This window comes from Miscanthus floridulus, chromosome 19, assembly GCF_019320115.1.
Source record: "Miscanthus floridulus cultivar M001 chromosome 19, ASM1932011v1, whole genome shotgun sequence".
Lineage (NCBI taxonomy): Eukaryota > Viridiplantae > Streptophyta > Magnoliopsida > Poales > Poaceae > Miscanthus > Miscanthus floridulus.
In genome coordinates, this window is record NC_089598.1 from 112,242,904 (window position 1) to 112,263,752 (window position 20,849).

General features: G+C 42.1%; 1 protein-coding gene across 1 annotated transcript; it reads left to right on the forward strand.

Annotated features, from left to right (window-relative positions):
- Window positions 1–15,081: 15,081 nt before the first annotated feature.
- Window positions 15,082–18,406, forward strand: LOC136527848 (probable calcium-binding protein CML21). Its single transcript, XM_066520701.1, has 5 exons — window positions 15,082–15,328; window positions 15,774–16,057; window positions 16,596–16,795; window positions 17,479–17,653; window positions 18,069–18,406. Exons 2-5 carry the CDS (start codon window positions 15,862–15,864, stop codon window positions 18,170–18,172), a joined length of 675 nt encoding a protein of 224 aa, XP_066376798.1. The 5' UTR covers window positions 15,082–15,328; window positions 15,774–15,861; the 3' UTR covers window positions 18,173–18,406.
- Window positions 18,407–20,849: the final 2,443 nt, after the last annotated feature.

Sequence of the window (20,849 nt, forward strand, 5' to 3'; positions counted from 1 at the left end):
CATACATGTAGATCACGAGTTGGTAGAGTTCGTGCCTGCGGACGAACAAGACTACAAGGAGATTATTGAGGAGTATGAGGAGGAGGTTCTTATACAGGAGGGAACTCCAGAGTCATTCGTTGCTGACTGTGTTGACCCACCGCCTGCCCAAGGCAAGCCTCGGTGTATAACCTCTATTTTTGAATGATCAATGAATATATATATATATGCTGTGCATTTATGTTATAGGTATTTTATGGAAACTATATGCATAGATATACCTACCTATAAGTCCTACTAGTATAGGTCGAGTAGTTGCTATGCTCAGGGTATCGGTAGCGTGAGTAACCTGCTGTTACTCACAATAGGTGAAAATTTATGATCACTCATGATAAAATGATGGAAAGGAAAATGGAGACCGATGAAAGCTCTAGTTTGGTTTTGGTTAATTGATGAAACCCTAAGTGCTAACCTAGTTTACCAAGTGATTATGAGATAGGTAGCACTACTCCAAGTGATGAAGCAATGGCAAAGATCATGGCAATGGTGATGGCATGGTGATGATCAAATGCTTAAACTTGGAAAAGAAGAAAGAGAAAAACAAAAGGCTCAAGGCAAAGGTATAAAATGTAAGAGCCATTTTGTTTTGGTGATCAAGACACTTAGCAAGTGTGATCACATTTAGGATTGATAGCTGTACTATTAAGAGGGGTGAAACTCATATCGGAATGCGGTTATCAAAGTGCCACTAGATGCTCTAACTCATTGCATATGCATTTAGGATCTAGTGGAGTGTAACACCCTTGAAAATGTTTGTGAAAATACACTAACACATGTGCACAAGGTGATACACTTGGTGGTTGGCACATTTGATCAAGGGTGGTGAAGTTTAGGTGCAAGGGTAAGAAACTCCACCGGCAGAGTGTCCGCCTGTAGAGTGCGGATAGTCCGACGGTGCCACCGGCACCCTAGACAGAAAAGTTGGAGGTCACTGCAAGTGACCGGACGCTGGCCTTGGCTGGACCAGAGCGTCCGATCAGTGGCAGTAGAGGGCGCGTGTTTTGGTCCTCAATCGGATGCTGGCGCTAGAAGCGACCAGACACTGGCAGGGTGTGTCTGGTCAGTGCTGACGTACGCTGACATAGGGCATATAGAAGAGAAGTTGAGTGACCAGACACTGGGTGAGTCTAGTCAAGCATGATCGGACGAGTCCGATCGTGAAATCTCACGTTTGGAAGCTTACTGGAAACGACCAGACGCTGAGATCCAGCGTCCGGTCACTTTGTAACTGACGTGTCTAGTCATGTCATGACCGTTGAGATCAGATGACTCCTATTGAACGCAGGATGACACGTGGCTTACATCGGTTGACCAGACGCTGGGTCTAGAGTCCGGTCAGTCTGACCGGAGCGTCCAGTCAGCCCGCATTATGCCCAATGAAGGGGTATAACGGCTCTATTTCATGGGGACTTCTATTTAAGCCCCATGGCCGGCTCAAGCTCACTCTCTAGCACATTTCCATTGACATAGCAACCTTGTGAGCTTAGCCAAAGTCCTCCCACTCATCTCCATCATTGATTCATCATCTTTGTGAGATTGGGAGAGAATCCAAGTACATTGCTTGAGTGATTGCATCTAGAGGCACTTGATATTCGTGTTGCGCTATGGATTTCGCTTGTTACTCTTGGTGGTTGCCACCACCTAGATGGCTTGGTGCAGCGGTGGAGGATTGGCATGAGTGTTGGTCGACACAACGGGGACATAGCGTGTTGGCAAGCACGTGAACCTCAGGAGAAAATCGATTGTCTCTTGACTTTGGCATTCTCCCAGTGATTGGCTATATATTCATCTTGTGATTGGTTCATCCCCTACACGTCGGTATAATCACTCTACTCACTCATTTACATTCTTGCAAACTGGTTGATACAAGCTCTTTAGTGTAATTAGAATTGAGAGCTTGCTTTATTATTTACATTCATCTAGTTGAGCTCTTTAGAGTAGCAAGGTTGAGAGCTCTTAGTGAGTAATTACATAGCAAGTTTGCATGCCTAAGTAATCATTGCAACTAGAATTATTGGATAGGTGGCTTGCAACTCTTGTAGAGCTAAAGCAAGTTTGCATTACGCTATTTGTCATACTAATCAAATTGCTCTAGTTGATTTGTAGATTTTTAAATAGGCTATTCACCCCCCTCTAGCCATATTAGGACCTTTCAAGTGGTATCAGAGCCATGGTCACCATTTGATTGAAGGCTTAACATCCTCGGTGTCAAATTATGGCTCAAGTTGTGTTCAACCATGTGGGGGGCAAACCACCGTTCTTTGATGGCACATGCTATGATTATTGGAAGAGAAAGATGAGGATGTATCTTGGTTCAATCAATGATCAAGTATGGGAAGTGACCGAGAATGACTATGCTATCATTGATCCCAATGATCCAACTAACCAAGATAAGATCAACAAGCAATGCAATACAATGGCTCTCAACACCATATACAATGCCATTGATTCCAAGGTGTTTGAGCAAATCAAAGATTGTGAAAGAGCAAATGAGGTGTGGAAGAGATTGGAGGAAACATATGAGGGCACACCAGCGGTGAAGAGTGCCAAGTTGTACATCCTCAAGGACAAGTTGACAAGCTTCAAGATGAAGGAAGATGAGAGCATTCCAGAGATGTTTCATCGATTGCAAGTAATTGTCAATGACTTGAAGGCTTTAGGAGAAAAGATCAAGGATGATGATGTCTCTCATCGGTTCTTAATGTGCCTACCTCCAAAATTTGAGATGTTGAGATTGCTCATCATAAGAGGAGGATTGAAGGATATTACCCCCAACCAAGTACTAGGTGATGTCATGACACAAGAGACATACCGTGTGGAAAGGGAGGGGGATGACAAGAAGGAAGAAGAAGACAAGAAGAAGAAAAGCATAGCATTCAAGGTTAGCTCATCATCATCAAAGAACAAGGGCAAGTCCAAGAAAGAATCGAGTGATGATGATGATCTTAGTGATATTGATGATAAAGCTATGGCTCTCTTTGTGCGCAAGATGGGAAAATTCATGAAGAAGAAGGGCTATGGTGCAAGAAAGAGAAGAGATCACACCAAGAAAAAAGAGTATGTGAGAAGATGCTATAATTGCAAGAGCCCCGATCATGTAGTAGCAAATTGTCCATATAATAGTGACAATGATGAGGATGAGAAGAAGAAGCATAAGGAGAATAAGAAAGAAAAGAAGGTGAAGAAAGAGAAGAAGATGACCTTCCAAAAGAAGAAGAACGATGGAGGCTATGTGGTCACATGGGATAGTGATAGCTCTTCGGATAGTGATAGCTCTAGTGATGGTGACAAGAAATCTATTAAGAGAGCACTAGCAAGCATCGCCATCAACAACAAGCCCTCCATCTTCGACACTCCATCGACATGCCTCATGGCAAAACCTACCAAGGTAAAATATGATGTGAGTGATGATGATGAATGTGAAAGTGATGCTTGTAGGAGTGATGATGATGATGATGATGAGGAGTACTCCAAGGAGGAGCTCATGGACATGTGTGAGCAAGTGCATACTTGCTTTGAGATGAAGAGAAAGGGGTGCAAGGAATTGAACAAGAAAGTCAAAATTCTTGAGCAATCCCTTGATGAGCTCAATGCAACTCATGAGAGGCTAATGGAAGCCCATGAGAAGCTTGGCAAAGCTCACTCTAAGCTTGAAAAGGCTCACTCCTCTCTCATTGAGCAAGTCAAGAAGGAGGAAGCCAAGAAGGAGCAAGTGATAGTAACATGTGATATGGGACTAACATGTGATCTTATTGATGAATCTTTTCATGAACCCATTATTGTTGCTCCCACTAACACTTCTTGTAGCACAACCATTACCACTCCACCTATGAATGATACATCACTAATGGTGGAAAATGAAACCCTCAAGAAGGAGGTGAATGAGCTTACTCGTGCCTTAGGCAATGCCTATGGTGGAGATGCCCGCTTGCTAAAGTGCTTGGGTAGCCAAAGATTTTCTCTCAACAAAGAGGGATTAGGCTATACCCCCAAGAAAGGCAAGGCAGCCTTTGTCACTCCCAAAGCTAGCTTTGTGAAGGGCAATGGTCGGTTTTACAATAGATGCAAGCAAGTTGGGCATATAGAGCAAAATTGCAAGACTAACAAGAACAAGCTACCTAATGTATCCTCAATCAAATTTGATTCTTGTTACATGCTTTATAAGGGTGCCAATGGTGTGAAGGCTAAGTTCATTGGTACACCAATTATGGGCCCAAAGAAGAAGGCCATTTGGGTACCAAAGACCTTGGTGACTAACCTACAAGGACCCAAGCAAGTTTGGGTACCTAAAAGGAATTGATCTTCTTTTGTAGGTAAATTATAAAGCTAGAGGAAGGCATTGGGTGCTTGATAGTGGGTGCACACAACACATGACTGGTGATTCAAGAATGTTCAATTCAATCAATGAAAGCAAGAGCAATGGGATTGATAGTATAACATTTGGTGACAATGGCAAAGGCAAGGTCAAAGGGCTTGGTAAGATTGCAATATCCAATGATTTGAGCATTTCCAATGTGCTACTAGTAGAGAGCTTGAACTTCAACCTATTGTCGGTAGCTCAATTGTGTGATCTTGGTTTCAAGTGCATATTTGGTGTGGATGATGTAGAGATCATAAGTGTAGATGGCTCTAACTTGATATTCAAAGAATTTAGATATGAGAATCTATACTTAGTTGATTTCAATGCTAGAGAAGCTCAATTGTCAACATGTTTGATCACTAAGTCTAGCATGGGTTGGTTATGGCATAGAAGGCTTGGTCATGTTGGAATGAAACAATTAAACAAGTTAATCAAGCATGACTTAGTTAGAGGCTTGAAAGATGTCACTTTTGAGAAAGATAAGCTATGTAGTGCATGTCAAGCTGGAAAACAAGTTGGTAACACACATCCTAAGAAGAGCATGATGAGCACATCCAAGGCATTTGAGTTGATGCACATGGACTTGTTTGGACCAACCACATACACTAGCATTGGTGGAAACAAATATGGATTTGTGATTGTGGATGATTTTACTAGATACACATGGGTGTTCTTTCTTGGTGACAAGAGTGATGTGTTTGCAATATTCAAATCATTTGTCAAGGGCATTCACAATGAGTTTGAAACAACCATCAAGAAAGTTAGAAGTGACAATGGTAGTGAATTCAAGAATACTAGAATTGATGAGTTGTGTGATGAATTTGGAATTAGACATCAATTCTCGGCCAAGTACACTCCTCAATCAAATGGCTTAGTTGAAAGGAAGAATAGAACTTTGATTGACATGGCAAGATCAATGTTGAGTGAGTACAATGTGAGTCATTCATTTTAGGCCGAAGCAATCAACACGGCTTGCTACTATAGCAACTAACTCTATTGTCACCCTATGATGGAAAAGACACCTTATAAGCTATTGAATGGAAGAAAGCCCAACATAGCATATTTTCGGGTCTTTGGTTGTAAATGCTATATATTGAAGAAAGGCACTAGATTGAGCAAGTTTGAAAAGAAATGTGATGAAGGTTTTTTGCTTGGTTACTCCACTACTAGCAAGGCTTATAGAGTTTGGAATTTGGCTAGTGGTACTCTTGAGGAGGTTCATGATGTGGAATTTGATGAAACAAATGGTTCCCATGAGGAAGATGAGAACCTAGATGATGTAAAAGGCACTCAATTGGTCAATGCAATGAAGAACATGGACATTGGTGAGTTAAGGCCTAGAGAGGTGATTTATGTTGAAGATGACAAGAATCAAGTGCTCTCTAACTCAAATATGCAATCTAGTGGTTCTCATGATCAAATCCAAGCAAGCACTAGTAATGGCAATATGCAAGATCAACAAATGGCTAGTTCATCATCTCAACCAAGTGATCAATCTAATGCAAGCAATCAAGTGCAAGTGCTTCAACCAACTAATATTGCAAGAGATCATCCATTGGACACTATCATTGGTGATATTTCAAGAGGTGTGCAAACAAGATCAAGATTGGCTTCATTTTATGAGCATTTCTCATTTGTGTCATCCATTGAACCTAAGATGATAGATGAAGCTTTGAGGGATGTTGATTGGATCAATGCTATGCATGAAGAGCTAAACAACTTCACAAGAAACCAAGTATGGGATTTTGTTGAGAGGCCTAAGGATCATAATGTGATTGGAACTAAGTGGGTCTTTCAGAACAAGCAAGATCAAGATGGGATAGTAATAAGGAACAAAGCAAGATTAGTGGCTCAAGGTTACACTCAAGTTGAAGGTCTTGACTTTGGAGAAACATATGCCCCAGTTGCAAGATTGGAAGCAATTAGGATCTTGCTAGCTTATGCTTGTGCCCACAACATCAAGTTGTACCAAATGGATGTGAAAAGTGCATTTCTAAATGGGTACATCAATGAGCTTGTGTATGTTGAGCAACCTCTCGGTTTTGAAGATAAGAAGAAACCCAACCATGTCTACAAGTTGAGAAAAGCTTTATATGGATTGAAACAAGCACCTAGAGCATGGTATGAGAGATTGAGGGATTTCCTACTCTCTAAGGGATTCAAGATGGGAAAGGTTGACACAACTCTCTTCACCAAGAAACTTAGAAATGACTTGTTTGTAATGCAAATCTATGTTGATGATATCATCTTTGGATCAACAAATCAAGAATTTTATGAGGAGTTTGGCAAGATGATGGCAAGTGAGTTTGAGATGTCTATGATTGGAGAACTTAGTTACTTCCTTGGTCTTCAAATCAAGCAAATGAAGAATGGCACATTTGTGAGTCAAGGCAAGTATATCAAGGACATGCTCAAGAAGTTTGAAATGGATGAGGGTAAAGCTATTAGTACACCAATGAGGACAAGTGGAAGCTTAGATAGTGATGCTATTGGCAACATGGTGGATCAAAAGATGTATCGGTCTATGATTGGAAGTCTACTCTATGTGACCGCATCAAGGCCGGATGTGATGTTTAGTGTATGCATGTGTGCTAGATTTCAAGCCTCACCAAGAGAAAGTCATTTGAAGACAACTAAGAAAATATTGAGGTACTTGAAGCATACACAACATGTTGGATTATGGTATCCCAAAGGAGCAAGATTTGAGTTGATTGGATATTCGGATTCCGATTATGCGGCATGCAAAGTTGAGAGAAAAAGCACATCGGGCACATGTCAACTATTGGGAAGATCACTTGTATCTTGGTCATCAAAGAAGCAAAATAGTGTAGCACTTTCAACCGCCGAAGCAGAGTACATTTTGGCCGGTAGTTGTTGTGCTCAATTACTTTGGATGAAGGCTACTTTGAGTGACTTTGGAATCAAGTTCAAGCAAGTGCCATTGCTATGTGACAATGAAAGCGCCGTAAAGCTCACCAACAACCCGGTTCAACACTCAAGAACAAAGCATATTGATGTCCGCCATCATTTCATAAGAGATCACCAACAAAAAGGGGACATTTGCATAGAGAGTGTGGGCACCGAAGATCAACTTGCTGACATATTCACCAAGCCACTTGATGAGAAGAGATTTTGCAAGCTAAGGAATGAATTGAACATACTTGACTTCTCCAATATGTGTTGATGCACCCCCATTATTTGACATGCCTCTCCTTCGAGCAATCCAAGGTAAAAGTTGATTGGTATGGCATACATCCTTGCTAAGGACATGATTAGTGCATCTAGGCATATTTCACATTTGAATAGGCTCATTCATGAAGATTAAATGAACTTGATGCTTGTATGGTGCCAGTATTGCTTGTATGTTTGAAATGATCTAGTGGTAGCATATGACATGTTTGTGGGCTTGTAAACCTAGTGTTTGATTTAGAAAATGAGCTATAAGTGTTTAACTCAACATGGTACAAGATAACCCTTATTTGGAGGTGTGAAGAAGCTTGTCCTTGGATCAAACCGAGTTAAATAACTTTTGCAAGTACTCTAGATTGAACAAATTGGGAAAATGATCCTCATTTCACATGGTTTCACCCCAATATATCTATAATTTGAGGTCACCCCTATCTATACTTTAAGCCTTTGTGGTCATTGATGACAAAGGGGGAGAAATAGTGTACAAAGAAAGTGAAACAAAGGGGAGAGATAATATATGATAAAAGAGGGGGATCAATTAAAATTTTGAGCATACAAATAGGGGGAGCAAGCTCATAAACTTGTATGGTGCACTTGAATGAGCATTACATATGTTTGCTTGCATGGCATAAGTTTTAATTTCAAATATCCATGCTTGTGTGGTGTATGCTAGTTGTAGGTTTGAATGTTGAAATGAAAAACCAGCATGCATAGGCTAAGTAACTAGACTTATGTTCATTCTATGGAAACTAGACCCTTGCATATAATGTTGATCTCACGGGGTATTCTAGTTCTTGTATATGTCTAGTTACTAATGGTGCTAAGGATGGTATATTGGTGCACTCCGATTGGTATCACGCTTCAAAGGTCCATCTCTTACACCTTAGCATCATTTGGTAGAAATTATCTCCTATATTTCCTATCTAAGCATATGTGCAAGCTACAATCCAAACTCTTAGCACATATGTAGGGGGAGCAATTGCTACCATTTGGAGTTCATGAAACTTGCCCATATCCTTTACACATGGTAAATATGCTTGGGCAAGCAACATGGATTCAAATGAACTTTAATTCATATCTTTGTATAAGGGTTGTCATCAATTACCAAAAGGGGGAGATTGAAAGCTCTAGTTTGGTTTTGGTTAATTGATGAAACCCTAAGTGCTAACCTAGTTTACCAAGTGATTATGAGATAGGTAGCACTAATCCAAGTGATGAAGCAATGGCAAAGATCATGACGATGGTGATGGCATGGTGATGATCAAATGCTTAAACTTAGAAAAGAAGAAAGAGAAAAACAAAAGGCTCAAGGCAAAGGTATAAAATGTAGGAGCCATTTTGTTTTGGTGATCAAGACACTTAGCGAGTGTGATCACATTTAGGATTGATAGCCGTACTATTAAGAGGGGTGAAACTCATATCGGAATGCGGTTATCAAAGTGCCACTAGATGCTCTAACTCATTGCATATGCATTTAGGATCTAGTGGAGTGCTAACACCCTTGAAAATGTTTGTGAAAATACGCTAACATATGTGCACAAGGTGATACACTTGGTGGTTGGCACATTTGATCAAGGGTGGTGAAGTTTAGGTGCAAGGGTAAGAAACTCCATCGGCGCCCTAGACAGAAAAGTTGGAGGTCACTGCAAGTGACCGGACGCTGGCCTCGGCTGGACCAGAGCGTCTGGTCAGTGGCAGCAGAGGGCGCGTGTTTTGGTCCTCGACCGAACGCTGGCGCTAGAAGCGACCAGACGCTGGCAGGGTGCGTCCGGTCAGTGCTGACGTAGGGCATATAGAAGAGAAGTTGAGTGACTGGACGCTGGGTGAGTCCGGTCAAGCATGACCGGACGAGTCCGGTCGTGAAATCTCACATTTGGAAGCTTACTAGAAACGACCGGATGCTGAGGTCCAGCGTCCGGTCACTTTGTAACTGACGTGTCTGGTCATGTCATGATCGTTGAGATCAGATGACTTCTGTTGAACGCAGGATGACACGTGGCTTACATCGGTTGACCGGACGCTGGGTCTAGAGTCCGGTCAGTCTGACCGGAGCGTCCGGTCAGCCCGCATTATGCCCAGTGAAGGGGTATAACGACTCTATTTTGTGGGGACTTCTATTTAAGCCCTATGGCTGGCTCAAGCTCACTCTCTAACACATTTTCATTAAATAGCAACCTTGTGAGCTTAGCCAAAGTCCTCCCACTCATCTCCATCAATGATTCATCATCTTTGTGAGATTGGGAGAGAATCCAAGTGCATTGCTTGAGTGATTGCATCTAGAGGCACTTGATATTCGTGTTGCGCTATGGATTTCGCTTGTTACTCTTGGTGGTTGCCATCACCTAGACGGCTCGGTGCAGCGGTGGAGGATCGGCATGAGTTGGTGATTGTTTGTGGCCGTCTCTGGTGATTATGAGGGGAGTTGTACCTTCCCCGGCGGAGCGCCAAAAGGTAACTCTAGTAAATTGCTCGTGTCATTGAGTTACCTCACTTGTGGGTTAGTTCTTGCGGTGTCCTATCGTGTGGACGAGGTTTGTGAAACACCTCTTAATCGTCGAACCACCAAGTGTTGGTCGACACAACGGGGACGTAGCGTGTTGGCAAGCACGTGAACCTCGGGAGAAAATTGATTGTCTCTTAACTTTGGCATTCTCCCAGTGATTGGCTATATATTCATCTTGTGATTGGTTCATCCCCTACATGTTGGTATAATCACTCTACTCACTCATTTACATTTTTGCAAACTGGTTGATACAAGCTCTTTAGTGTAATTAGAATTGAGAGCTTGCTTTATTATTTACATTCATCTAGTTGAGCTCTTTAGAGTAGCAAGGTTGAGAGCTCTTAGTGAGTAATTACATAGCAAGTTTGCGTGCCTAAGTAATCATTGCAACTAGAATTATTGGATAGGTGGCTTGCAACCCTTGTAGAGCTAGAGCAAGTTTGCATTACGCTATTTGTCATACTAATCAAATTGCTCTAGTTGATTTGTAGATTTTTAAATAGGCTATTCACCCCCCCTCTAGCCATATTAGGACCTTTCAACCGGGCAGGGATATGGTTTGGGTATTGGTGGGTGTAAGAGGTTGTGTCATGTGACTAACAGGGCATAGCTTGGTTACACTTTTTCCCTGTTTGTATCGGTTAAGGACCGGTCGTTGCATTGGGTTCTAGACATGTCACAAACTTATTATCCCGAGCACATACTTGGGTATGGGCGCAGGAAAGACTTGATGCTCTCTTGTTGTGGGTTCCAGCTCTTTTCGGACTGACTGATTGGAGGCAGGGATGGTGGAGGTCCTTGCACTGCACTAAGTCTGGGACTTAGGAGCGGGGGCTTGGAGTCCAAGTTTGGACGGGGACCTGGACCCCATGATGGTTTGGTCCTGCTTATGCCTATGGTACAAGCGGGGCATGTGTTTTTAGGGTACCCAGCTGGGGGCATTGATTCATGAATCACCGGGCAATCCGGTACGGCTTGTCTATAGTCTAGCACCATAGTAAGAACTAAAAGATAAAAGGTGATGAAATGGAACTGATTGCTCAACCCTTGCTTGAAAGTAGAACATGTGCTTACATAGCAAGGCTAGATAATAAATAAATCATGACTGCTAATAATAACATAAATAAGGATTCACTATTAGTATTGCTTTCTGCAAAAAGAAACCCAGCAAACTATAAAGCTTATCATATTCCTTAGAGTCGAGAAATTATTTCCACTAGTTAGATAAGTCTTGCGAGTACATTGTGTACTTAGGGTTTATTTAGCCCTGTTGCAGGTTTAACTTGAGGAGTACCCGTTGTGTGAAGGATTCTTCTGGTGAGCACAGACGGATCCTTGCTCATTATCGATAGATGTTTATTATTATTCTGTTGTTTAATATTCCGCACTCTAAATTTGGTATTGTAATAATATATTTCTAAGAACTCTAGATGTATGAAATGGATTAAGTATTATAACTCGTTCTCATTATTGGATCCTTGGGAAAAAATATGGACTTTTTGGGCTCTCCCTTTAATGTGCCTGATGGAACCCGCCCGCTGTGGCGTGCTTTCGGGGTGCTTAGTTTCTAGTGGAAGACAAGCGCCTCCATAAGTGCATTATTTCAAGTGGTTCTACCATATGCACTCCTCCCGCCTTATTCGATGAGCCGGTCTTACCGTGTAGTGGTGCTCAGCCCTCGAAGAGAGTCCATAGGGAACATTCTATTAACAGTCCACGTAGTAAGAAGAGTAGCAAGACTCCATCCATTGATGACTGTCTTGATGACTTGAGCCACATTATCAGGGAGGCTAGGTCCTAGAAGGCCCGTCAGCCCACAGATGCCGAGGAGTTGTCTCAAATCAATCAGATTCTAAAGGAAGATGGTTACAACGAGAGTTATGTAGTATTTGCGCAAGCCCTTAACCTTTGCAACAACAGGCTCCATCATCGGGCTTTTCTTGATTTGTAAACTAAAGAGGGTCGGCTGAACTAGGTCAATGTGTTGTGGGACTTCGTGTGCTCCATGAAGTCCCAGTGATCAGCACTATTGTTCGTACTGCGGTTTTTTTTCTACTATTTCTATTTTCCACCATGTGCATGTTGAGTTGATTATGTTCGTTGTTTCGTTATGTTCGTTTTGTTTGTTTTAATAAAGACCGTTGTGGAGAACTAAGTGCATGTCGTTGTCTCATTTTTTGAATAAAATATATGTGTCGTGCTGTGAGTGTTGTAAGACCTTATGCATGGATCACTTTTCTATTGTTCATGCTTTACATACATTTGTCTAAGGTGGTTGTGCCAACTACCTAGTTCAGGTAACTTGACATGTTCACTTATCAGCAAATGTTTTGTTCCCAATATATGCATCAGCATCTTACTGATTTGTGCCCATTTGCAGGTAGCACAATGAGCAGCACTGATGAGTAGTCGTACAGCGACACTTCCAGTGATGGACCGAGCACTGTGATCTTGGCGAAGGCAGCAGTTGTGCTGCGAAGGTTGAAAGGTATTATGGCACAGCAAATGCCTAAGGTAAATCCTCCTTGTCCCATTCCTAAACTATCTGGAGCCTAATGGATGCAACTTACCCTTGCCGACCAAACCAAATGTATAGACAATTTATGCATGACGCGTGATGTCTTCATGCATTTGCATGACACCCTGCTCCCTTTCGGCCTGCCATCAACAGATAAGTGTACCTCGGTAGAAGCTTTAGGCGTGTACATCTGGACCTGTGCCCATCAATCTGCCAATAGAGAGTGCAAACATAGGTTTGAAAGGTCTTTAGATACAGTTAGCAGAAAGTTAACAGCAGTTGTAGAGGTCATGTATAGGTGGGCAAAGACTGTCCTAGTGCCCGTAGATAGGAAGTACGCACGCGTAAGCCAGAAACTTGTTGCATATGCACCATGGTTTGATGGATGCATAGGTACTATAGATGGCACGCACATAAAGGTTGAGGTTAACCGTGAAGCAAAGGCTAATTTCTTCAATATGAAAGGTGAAACAACAATTAATGTTTGTGCCATCATGGATATGGATGGTCGTTTCACATACGTGAGGGCCGGGAAGGCGGGGCCATGTCATGACATGGTGGTGTTGAAAGACTGTCAGGACGACGGTTGGTTCGCGCATCCCCAGCAGGTTTGTGATGCCTGGCAAAAAAAAATTCCATCATGTTGTCACTGATTTTTACTTGGCAGTGCTTAAATATAGCTTTGTGTATAACAATGCTTGCATAGGTTACAAGGACCTTGATTGCTTGTTGTTTGTTCTTACCACGTATTGCCTGAGATGATTGGATGAAATGCTAATGATTCAATAGTTGCCACTTTCCCACTCCTTGTGTATGACAATAGTTGCGTAGGTTACCATGAATATAAGTATTACTAGTGGTGCAACAGTATTGTTGGGTATGCTAAGTACATGCTGGTACACAGTAGCTGAAGCAATTGGATTGGTTATTTGTGCAAATAGGTCAAGATTATGGTCTTGTTGGAATGGTTTGATATGAATTTGGACACTATCTAGCTGTGCGGTAATATATGTGTGGTGAAGATTATTCTGTTGATACCTAGATGTTGGTACATTTTGGCTCAGTATAAGTTAGTTTGATGCAATTGGGACTACTTATTTTTTGCCGCATTCATAGTCCAGAGTTGACTTTAGGTGTTTCTGTTGTGAGTACAAACCACAATGGCATCTGTTGTGTTGTGTTTCCTCATCCAGTATAACTAATTGGTGATCTGTTGTCATTTTTTGTAGGTCGGTACTACCTGGCAGACGCGGGTTACATGGACTGCCAGGTTACATGACTCCCTTCAGAAACACAAGGTATCATATGAACGATTTTAGTGGCGTAGATTTGCATCGGTTGTAGCAGGAGGAAAAATTCAACTACATTCGTGCGAAGCTGCAAAATGTCATCAAAAGGAGGTTTGGGGGCTTGAAAGAATGTTGGCATATTCTGAAAAGGGGTGTCGCACGGCAAGAGGAAGAAGCAAGCTATGATAATCATTTCATGCTTTGCATTAGAAAATTACTTGTGGCTGCTTAAGTACGGAGCTGATCCACCTTCGTATGAGCTGCCGGAATGGGTTGAGCTAAATCGGGGAACCTAAACCTCTGCAGTTAGGGAGTTGATATCTATGGTTGTGCGGAGTGGTATCTGATTTAGGAAAGTTGAGGTAATGCAGTTACTTTAGTAATTCAATTTGAATTAGGTAGTTACGGATTTGTTTATGAGTGACAATGGATACTGATCGCAGAAGTAGCTCGAAGGTGGGTGGTATATGTGCACCTGCAGGTTGCAGGTATGTGTGCATTTTGGTTAGTGGGATCATGAAGGCCACAATGTTTGTGCTGCATATATGCCTACTATGGTATTTGTAGTGTATGATCTTTGTGTTGTATGGATGAAACAAATGGACTGTGAAAATGTTGGTTGAACCTATAACTTGTTTAACCGTGAATTACGGATTGCAAATGTGTTGTAAACAACTTTATGTGCATTGTGGTTTGGCGTCATTATATGAAAACACCCGTTATTGGCGCTAATAATCAGTTTGAATTTGAAATTGTTAAATCAGTCATTTTAAACCTTCTGGGAATGGCTGAGGGCTGGAATTGGCTGGCTGGTGTGACTGGTCCAAGCCCCAGCTTTGGCTAGCCAATTCAGGGCTGCCGAACAGGCCGGTGATCTGGCGGTGGAGGCGGCTGCATTGGAGTGGTCACTGGTGACTATTGACTTGGTGAGGAGGAATATTTGACCGCTCCAGTCTGCAGTCTCCAGGTGTCACTCAACAGCACGCACGACGCGTGCTACCTTGGCTCGGCTAGTCATCGGTCGGTCATCCCAACGCCCAAGCCCAAAGCTGGGGAGAGGCATTGCCACCGCCCAGCACGCTGGACCCACCTGTCGGCCTCCCGAAGGGCGGAACACCTGAGGCCAACGCCGGCCGTGCCGCTCCTGCTTCTGCTGCCTCTTCCCACCAAGCCAGCAGTCCCTGCACGAAAGCTCCCTGCTCGCCCCCTCTCTTCTCTCTTTCTCATCAGTTTCTCGTGCTGCTTGGCTCATCAGGCCGGCGGCCCGAATAACCCCCCTGCAGATTCCCCCCTCTCCTGAAGGCGAAAGCTCGCGCCTTTCTTTTCCTCGTCGATCGATTATCAACCCCGGCGGACTCCGCGCAGAGCTCACATCGCCGATCCCGCTCCCGGATTCTCTTGGTGCCGCCAGGAGACGGCGTCCAGTCCAGGCAAGCGCTCCTCGCCTTGCAATCTTCTTCCCTTCTCGTCGCCGTTCGATTCCGCGCTAGGTCGAACCGATCTTTGTTTCTTGACTTGTTTTGGTGGGTTCGTTGGTACACTGACAACGAACTGGCTGCTATTCCTCTTTTCCTCAGAGTGGAATCGGGCTGAGGGAACTGGCTGCTATTCCCTTTTTCCTTGCGTTCAATCTTGATATTATTTTTCTTTAAGGTTCTCTGTTGTCTCCTGTGGACGTATATGTTTCTACTGTTAATATCTCATCTCGTAATTGCATACGGGGCGCGATTATGATGGTGAAATCCTGTTCTTGTTACTCAGATAGCCCCCCTGTTCGGCGTCTCGATTGCTTCCACTCCTTGCAGAACATTATTCTACTTGAAACAGCTGTCATGCATGAGTGATGATGCTTAACTGATTGCTATTCATTTTCAGATTTTCAGCTGCTCCGTGTGTATCTGATCAGGGGCTTCTTCGGTTGAAAGAAAAAAAAAATATCGGGGTCACTATCTGAACTGCTAGCATGGGGGCTGTGCTTGGACGGCATGACACCCACAAGCGGAGTTTCCATGGTTCGAAGCTGGAGGCAAAGATGGTTGATGCTATGCAGCAGAGAGCGTCGCATGGAACTTCACTGAAATCGTTCGATAGTATTATCATGAAGTTCCCCAAAATTGACGAGAGTTTTAGAAAATGCAAGACTATCTTCGAACAATTTGGTGAGTTCTGCCCTTTTGCTTGTGCTTTGGAGAGTCTGGACACTTTCATGCTTTTAGTGAAAATGCCAATGTGTCATGTGGCAATTTGGTGATTATGCTTCTTTTCAATTGTATTTCTCAAGATTCAGAACTGGACCTGATAGTTTCACTTACTCATTTAGTGCTGTTTTACATATAGTTATAGTTCTTGTCATAAACTGTTCAAATTCTCATAATTTATGCCAATGCTTGTTTATTCGTTTTCCCTTTGATTCCTATGTTTCTGTTGTTTACACCTCCCTCTGCTTCTATTTCTTCATTTATGATCAAACTTATAACTCCTAAGCATTTAGTATTCACTACATGGTTGTAAGGTAGCGACATCCTATCTCTTTTATTTACTAAAAGGAAAACATGTGTGTCAGTGGGAAGTAATCAAAGTGGGAAGACTGTTATGCTCTGTGGAATATTTGTTGACTTGCGCTAATGGAGACAACTATTTTAGACATTGTCAGTTTTCATGTTCCCATTCATGTGTCAAGAAGTGGTGCTTTTGCAGATGAAGATTCCAATGGCGAAATAGATAAAGAAGAACTGAAACATTGTTTTCAAAAGCTGGAAATCTCATTCACAGAGGAGGAGATATGTGATCTCTTTGAAGCTTGCGATATAAATGAAGATATGGGCATGAAGTTCAATGAGTTCATTGTCTTTCTGTGCCTTGTCTATCTTCTCAATGAACCAGCTGTCTCAGAAGCAGTATCCTTCATAAGTCATATTAATTCACATAGTAACATCCTGATTGTATTATTAGTGTTATTGTCACATTGTGTAGTATTGGTACAGAGGTATGCTAATGTAATTTTACTTTACTTATAAAAAAGTAATTTTACTTTGATATTTTTTCTTAAATCCATTAGTGAAGTTGTGGTTTATTTATATAATTACATGTGGTTCCTATTGGCAGATTTGAGATACTGATAGTGATGCATTATGTTAGTGGAACACCATTTTTCATCTTAATATAAACAACAACAACATAGCCTTTCAGTCCCAAGTAAGTTGGGGTAGGCTAGAGTTGAAACTCACCAAGAGCCCCAAGTCACGGTTTAGATACTTCAATAGCTGCTTTCCAAGCACTCCTATTTAAACATAGATCTCTAGGTATATCCTAAGCTTTCAAATCTCTTTTTATTGCCTCCCCCCATGTCAATTTCGGTCTTCCTCTACCTCTCCTCATATTATTAGCTTGGCTTAGGACTCCACAATGCACTGGTGCCTCTGGAGGTCTCCTTTCATCCTAATATAAGCTTGCCACAATTTTGATTGGATTATGAAGGTTTGTAGATTTACTGTGAGAAATTTTTGCACTCAGGCTCTGTTTTAGATTTCTTATGCCATTTCTGTCAGGAGTATTCCTGTTTCCTTTACATACTTCACAGAAGATAAAGATGGGCCTAGGAAATCTTGAGGCAACTTTTGAGACCTTGGTTGATGCATTTGTCTTCTTGGATAAGAATAAAGATGGGTACGTGAGCAAGGATGAGATGATTCAAGCAATAAATGAGACCACGACTGGAGAGCGCTCTTCTGGGCGTATAGCCATGAAAAGATTTGGTCAGTTTTCTATTTCTTGGTAGCTCCATACCTACTAAGTCTTTTGTGTAAGTGAACCACCACATGTTCTTCTCGGTTGGACCACTCCCTTCCTACCTACTAGTCTTTGCTGAGAGGGAAAAGAGGTACACAGGGGAGGGGAAGGGGGGGGGGGGGGGGGGGGGGGGGGGGAATCTCTTTAAAAAAAATGCTTCTTTCCAAAGAAAGAAAGGCATCTATTCAGGAAAACGACGAGTTTCCTAATGTCTGTTCAGTACATCTCTAGTCATGTGAAATGCTTAGCTTCACATCAAACTTTAGCTGCTTCCTTTCTGTGAAGTCTAAAAACTTGCACACTCATAATTCCTGTTACTATTTTGAAACTTCTATCATATCTTTCCATTCCTGATGTTTACCTTTCTTTACATGGCACCAGAGGAAATGGACTGGGACAAGAATGGAATGGTGACATTCAAGGAATTTCTGTTTGCCTTCACTCGTTGGGTAGGGATTGATGAAAATGAGGACGACGATGAATGAGGACTGTGAAGGCTGTTTATTCTTCAAGGGTTAGGACAAGATCAGACCTGGAGAGGCTGGAAATGAATGACAGATAAAAGTAGTTGATGTTCATTGGTTGCTTGTTGATCATGATGTTCATGTCATTGTTAGTAGAATGTGTCAACATACTCCTAGTAGGATGACTTGCATGTCTCAACACTGGTATCAATGTTACAGTTGCTATCTGTTACTAAATCTGCTCCCCTTGTTGCCGTTCGATCCCACCCTAGCTTTTTAAATCGTGTCAAGCTTCTTGTTTCTTGATTTGTATCGGTGGGTTCGTTGGTACATTGAGAACAAACTAGCTACTATTCCCCTTTTCCTCAGGGTGGAATTGGAGTGCACAGGGAACATGGTGCCCCCTTGCTATAAATCTTGATATCCTTTTTCCGATGAACTCTGTTGTCTCCTTATATGTTTCTACTATTATAGTATCTTATCTCATTTCTCATACTTGCATACGGGGCATGATTATTATGGTGAAGTCATGTTCTTGTGACTTGGGCCTGTTTGTTCAGAGCTAAGAGTTTCAGACAGCCTCCTTGTTCGGTGTCTCGATTGCTTCCACTCCTTGCACAACATTATGCTACTTGAAACGGCTGTCATCCATGACGGCATGAGTGATGATGCTAAACTTGATTGTTATTCGTTTTCAGATTTTAGCTGATCCGTGTGTATCTGATCAGCGGCTTCTTTTCTTGAAAAAACTTGGGGTCACTGTCTGCACTGCTACCATGGGGGCTGTGCTTGGAGGGCATGAACCTACAAGCGGAGTTTCCATGGTTCAAAGCTGGAGCGAAGATGGTTGATGGCTTGATGCTATGCAGAAGATGATTGCTGGCTTGATGCTATGCAGAAGATGATTGCTGGCTTGATGCTATCCTCGTGACTAACATGACTAACGTGGCATCACGTATTCACGTAGGTCGTCTGAGGTGGCACCACCTTGACTAAACTGTCTTACAAACCATCCAATTAGCAAACACAACCAATTTTAATAGTTACGAGAACAAAAAACATCTGATTTTCTAGTTCGATGGGTAAATTAGACAGCACCCAACACTATACAAGCAGTACGGTATTACTGGGGTTGGAACCTTTGATAACTTAAATTAATAATCCTTTCTGTTCTTGTCTAATGCCATACAGGAATCAGGAAAACACATTTACATTCCCTTAAGGGGCCGTCTAGATCCTTTCATTTGCAGGAATTAAAATCTACTTAATAAATTAAGCTATTTAGCTTAGAATTTGACATTCCAATACTTTCTAAAGTTCACATATAAGTCTATCTCAAATTCATAGGGTGAAAGATGAAAATTGATTCTATAGATCACCATTCTATGTTTCTACTTTGTAACTTATAACATATTCTTTAACTCGCTTCCCTACGGTAGAAATACAACACATAAGTATCTCTCTCGTATAACCAACAATAATATACAAATATAATCCATATACAACCATATTAGCTTAATTAATATGTGTCTAAATTATGATTATTAAAATGAATTCAATTCCAATGATCCAAACGGGGCCTAAGGATAATTTGGTCATTTTTGCCATAAACCGAATTAGTTGGATTCACGTTTGAACCTTCGCCCACTCCAAGTTTGGCTAGAGCCAGACTTCTCATTCCGACCTCGCCCCTAGCCCGGCCTCGCCATATGGGCATGAATAACAAAAACCTTGCCGTATAGGCACAGATAACGAGAACCTCACTCAAGGAGATTTTGGCTCATAGAAGCATAGAGAATCTCGCCTGCACATTAGAAGTATGAGGCCACGCGTAGACTTTATTTCCATAGCCGTTGGATAAAATTCGGACTGTCGTGGTTCCATCCTCATAGCTTTTCGAGCCTTCCTATCTTATTCATCATCCATTATTACACCGCCTGCACTCAGATACCTGGAGTACGTAACATGCTAATTTAGTGCAGGCGCTAGCCACTCATGCAAGCTGCAAGTTGCTTACTCATGCACGTGGTGCATTAATGCAGCACCAGCTCTAGGCGCTTGTGCATGCAACATTCATTTACTCCACTCCAGCGTCTACATGTAGTCAATGAGATGGGACTTGATATATATATATATATATATATATATATATATATATATATATATATATATATATATATATATATATATATATATTGCATGTGTGAGCTTGTTGTTTGCTCTGAGCTCCCTTTTCCTGATGCCTGCATGCTAGAGCCTAGTTAGTCTAGCGATTGATGCATGCACCGATGTGAGCCATGGCAAGTGTCTGTCTCAGTCTTGGCCCTCACTTGATGTGTCAGCACGCAGCAGAACTGTGTCCCTATTGATCCATAATTATTACTACAAATAGTTAATGAGAGGAGACTGGATAGACAGACGTCTTCCTTGTTTAGCACGTGTAGTTGTCTGCTCTGAGCTCCGTCTCCTTGTTCACTCCAAGGTAGGGTGCCTCCGTCTTAGATCCTACTTGAATTGATGTGCCTTGATGCCTGCATGCTAGAGCCTGGTTAGTTCAGTGATTGATGCATGCACCGATGTGAGCCATGGCAAGTGCCTGCCTCAGTCTTGGCCCTCACTTGATGTACCAGCACGCAGCAGAACTGTGTCCCTGTTGATCTATAGTTATTACTACAAATAGTTAATGAGAGGAGACTGG

Bases quoted from the DNA above. Each gene is read 5' to 3' on its own strand.
- LOC136527848 (XM_066520701.1), top strand. From the start codon at position 15,862: ATGGGGGCTGTGCTTGGACGGCATGACACCCACAAGCGGAGTTTCCAT. The intron at 16,796-17,478 runs GTATCCTTCATA...CATACTTCACAG, and splicing joins AACCAGCTGTCTCAGAAGCA to AAGATAAAGATGGGCCTAGG. The intron at 17,654-18,068 runs GTCAGTTTTCTA...ACATGGCACCAG, and splicing joins TATAGCCATGAAAAGATTTG to AGGAAATGGACTGGGACAAG.